The sequence below is a fragment of the Merops nubicus genome, unplaced genomic scaffold, assembly GCF_000691845.1.
Source record: "Merops nubicus isolate BGI_N331 unplaced genomic scaffold, ASM69184v1 scaffold22798, whole genome shotgun sequence".
In the NCBI taxonomy this organism is placed as follows: Eukaryota; Metazoa; Chordata; class Aves; order Coraciiformes; family Meropidae; genus Merops; species Merops nubicus.
In genome coordinates, this window is record NW_008628034.1 from 938 (window position 1) to 5,296 (window position 4,359).

At 36.6% G+C, this 4,359-nt stretch overlaps 1 protein-coding gene across 1 annotated transcript; it reads right to left on the reverse strand.

Moving 5' to 3' along the window:
* Positions 1–224: 224 nt before the first annotated feature.
* On the reverse strand, positions 225–3,369 carry RIBC2 (RIB43A domain with coiled-coils 2; the record flags this gene model as incomplete). Its single annotated transcript, XM_008946554.1, has 4 exons — positions 225–326; positions 422–540; positions 1,199–1,543; positions 3,288–3,369. Coding segments are annotated over 4 exons (648 nt in total), but the record flags the coding sequence as incomplete, so codon positions are not given.
* Positions 3,370–4,359: the final 990 nt, after the last annotated feature.

Sequence of the window (4,359 nt, forward strand, 5' to 3'; positions counted from 1 at the left end):
TCAGATCTGGTTTACTGTTTTGTTGGAAGTAAATTTAATCATGAAAACTTTATGTGCAAATCCTTGGAGAGTACAACATGAATAGATTCTACCTTCTTGGTACTGAAAAAACCTAGCTACAGAAAACCTCTGTGAAAAGAAGACATCACCACTTGTAATTTTCTTCCTGTGTCTCCACTTCTTTTCTTTTCAAAAAAAATAAACCAAATCCACCATTAATTTACCTGGCTTCTGTTGAAATCTTTAGTAGCTGCAGTAACAGCACGTCTGTTTTCTTCTTCTTTTCGTTGTTGCTCCATAGCCTTTTGGTCAAGTTCAATCCTGCTCTGGTCATAACCACTTGTGATTTTGCACATCTTGATTTTCTTCCTTTGTCTCCACTTCTTTTCAAAAAAATAAACCAAATCCACCATTAATTTACCTGGCTTCTGTTGAAATCTTTAGTAGCTGCAGTAACAGCACGTCTGTTTTCTTCTTCTTTTCGTTGTTGCTCCATAGCCTTTTGGTCAAGTTCAATCCTGCTCTGGTCATAGAGATAATCTAAATCAGATTAAACCAAAATTCAGTCAATATCCACGGGCATGGTGTGCCATATGAAAAAACAAGACAGGGAGAAAGAGACAGACAGAGGAGCTACAGATATAGTAAGCTGAATTACTTAACTGTTTCCAAGTCTTACCACAGCAGCTTCCCATCTTGGAATTTCAAGTGAGTCATTAAATCAGTTTATTATGTGACACACCTTGTCTTAACAGTTAGACAAAATTGTAATTAAAAAGTATGTTAAGTACTGCAGAAAAAAGTGTTTCATGTCTAGCTAGAAGAAAAAAAATCAGTATCCTTTTGTCTGTTCTAGAAGAGTAAAGATGGGCAACCTGCTCTGTTGAATAAACAAAGAGCAGCATGGAGAACAAATGATTTTTCAGAGTACTCTGGTACTCCATTTGAGGTGTAAAAGAAAAATGAAACCTAGGTAATATTACAATCATCACATGTGGCTAAATACAGATTTAAGTGAAATATTAAACACAGAGCTTGCAAAAAGCTGCTTGTAAATCCTGCTGCAGTATTTCTCACAGCTATTGAATTTACTACAATATTGGTATGACAAACTGACACAACAGGCTATGCTATAGTTTTGTCAGCTATCAGCATTTCAGAAACAGCAGATGAACATCTGATTATTTTCTCTCGTTACCTGCATATTTTTGCTCAGCTAATGCATTCTTCCAGTCTCTCTGTTGCTGAAGAGACCATTCTCTTAACTGCTCCTTTTGAAATTTCACCCTCTGGTCATAGTTCAGGTCTTCCCCCATGAACTTCTGCAGGCCAGACAGGGTGCATCGAGGGTCATTGTCTGAGAGTCGAGCAGGTCTGTCCTTCTTTAGGGCCTGGGGGTCATACAGGTCAAACTCACGTCTCGTTTCTGGCTTCTGAAAATTCTTCTGAAATTCACAGATGGCCTTATTTATGTTTCTGATCTCATACTTCTGTCGTTCTTCTAGCATGCACACGAGCTGGTCATTTTGCTTCATTTCATTAGCTGGGGAAAAATGAGCACAATGAAAACACAACCCTTAGAAGTGCAAGTGTCATGGAAGTGCAGGTTAAGACAGGGAGTCAAATTCTGAAAAGGAATGAACAGAATGTAAGTTTTCCAAATTTTATACCTCATGAGAGAGTATTTGATCTATGAGTCTAGCAAACACTCTAATGTTAGTCCTAAGTAAATAGGACTAACATTAGAGTGTTTGCTAGACCCATAGATTGACTTATGTATCTCTTATTACAATGAAATATATGTATATGAAACAGACAATAATAAATAATTCTAGAACTACAAGGTTTCATTTGATTAAAACTTGCAGGAACACATGAAAATACTGCATACTAATTCTTCCCATTAATGTAAGTCTTCCAAATTTTATACCTCATGACAGAGTATTTGATCTATACTCTCTCATTTAATTAGTCCTAATTTAATTAGGACTAACATTAGAGTGTTTGCTAGACCCATAGATTTACTTATGTATCTCTTATTACAATGAAATATATGTATATGAAACAGACAATAATAAATAATTCTAGAACTACAAGGTTTCATTTGATTAAAACTTGCAGGAACACATGAAAATACTGCATACTAATTCTTCCCATTTACACTTAGTTTACTATTGTTGCTGAAATACATTAAGTTGCTTACTAAGAAACAAAAATTTGGCTCCAAATGAAAAGAATACAGGTAGTCACTTCACAGTTCCCATGATTCTTCTAACCACAGCACTAAAACTGGCTGGCACTAACAGGTTTTGGAGAGTTTAATAGAATTGATTTAAAGAAAAACATAAAAAAAATCATCCCAAAACTAGCCATTTTAGCCATTCAAGTACAATTCACAAGAAAAGATCACTTCCTCTGTTGCCAAACTACACATTGCTTCTGGCAGTTTCCTGGGAGTCAGAGTCTGGCAGGTATTCTGCCAGGAAAATCACAAGAGAGGCACAGCATGGAAGTTGGCAGCTCCATCCTAGCTCTTTTTGAAACCCACAGAGAGCTCAGTCTGTGGGACCTTTGCACAGGGTACCACAGGAAAGCATTCCAACCACAGAGGGCCACAAAGGGCTTTGAGGTCAGGGGACATGGATTAAATACTTGTGTGGCTACACGTTCTGCCTCAGCCATGGCTCCTACTTACAGCTCTGTTGTGCATGACTTGTGCTTCTGCAATAATAACCTACAGAGGATTCTCTAGAATCTATATATTCTATTGGAGAATGGCCAGACAGAACATGGGCTTATTCTACAAGAAAGCAACCAAATAAATTTGCCACTACTATCCTACAAAAAACAGTATTAAGTGTTGGAAGTTTTTTAAAAATTCTCCTTTATCTTCAGGTCTCTAAACAATGCTATTTGTCAACATTTATTAAAAGAAAACACTGAAAATTCCAGCCTATTAGGAAATGTATACCAGTTTCATCATGTCAATACCAATCTTAAGATAGTGAGGAAAACACCTATTGTACCAATGCAAAAGTATGAGAATAAATAAGACTACACATTATAGTATTCAGTTTGTAAACCTAAATTCAGAAAAAAAGCCTATTGTGCTTATATATTTTGACTGATGGATTTATATATAGCTATATAGCAAAAAATTCAAGGAGATAAGCTCCATTTGGAAATAAATATGGCAGTTTGAAACACATGAAGGGAAAAAGAAAGGAGGAAACATGTTAAATTACATTTATCTCTTCACAGAAATATCATAGTATCTATGAATATACCAAGTTCTTCATGTCGTGCTTTTTCAGCTGCTTCTTGAATTTTCCTGTCCCTGACCTGGGAGTCTAATGCATCTTTATCAATCTAGGAAAATGGAAAAAAAAAGAAGATACTATGTTTGAACAATTAAAAGCAGGCATTGTCAAGCTATATTGTACAAGGTAAGATGTAAAACCACTATCAGAGTGGACACACATCAGTATTTAGTGTAGGTAACATAAAAAGAAGTGCAGAAACAGCAATTTTCTTGCTTGGTTGCTTTGTTTTAAAAATAAGTAGATTCTTGCACCAAATCAGAACCATATTTACATGATATAGAGCTATAAATGTAAATATTTTCAGCTGCATTACAGAGAGTACATTTTCCCCATTATAGCTGCCTTTTTTTTGATATTTCTTGTTGTTCTGCTTTCATTTCTAAAGCAGGTAAATATTTTGACAGTCACGATGACAGGGAGTTTTTTATCAAGTCTCAACTATAAGTTCACTAAAAGGACACTGAAGAAATAATGGGGAATGGAAAAAAAGAATTCTAGCCTTATCAGAGAGGGTGGGATTCATGTCATTGCCAAAATGCAATACTGGGTGCCATTTGAGATACTCACTGGCCCCTACAAGGAGCTGACAGACACAGTACAGAATGTTCACATCCCTGGAGAGTGGGACCTGAGCAAAGCATCATACCCTGTGGCACATCAAATGGTAGCAGCCACCTCCATTTTAGGCTAAAGATGCAGGTTCCAAATTTGTTGACAGAAGGTAGTGAATTAATAGGCAGAAACTTTGATTTTCTTGCCTTTTTTTTACTGGTCAACTCACTTAATGTCTTGTCAGAAAACAATGACAACTCTTCAAGAATCTGGTCAACTTTTTTGATAGTCTTTGCATAAAGATTATTCAACTCAAGACAGAAAGACCTAAACAGGATCCTTATGGTATGGAAAATCCCTTTGGTTGGTTTGAGTCAGCTGTTCTGGTTATGATCCCTCCCAAGGCTCCTGCCCCCCTACCCCATTGTGAGGGGAATTTTGGAAAGAGCCTTGGAAAGTGCACTGCTCAGTGGGAGTCACAACA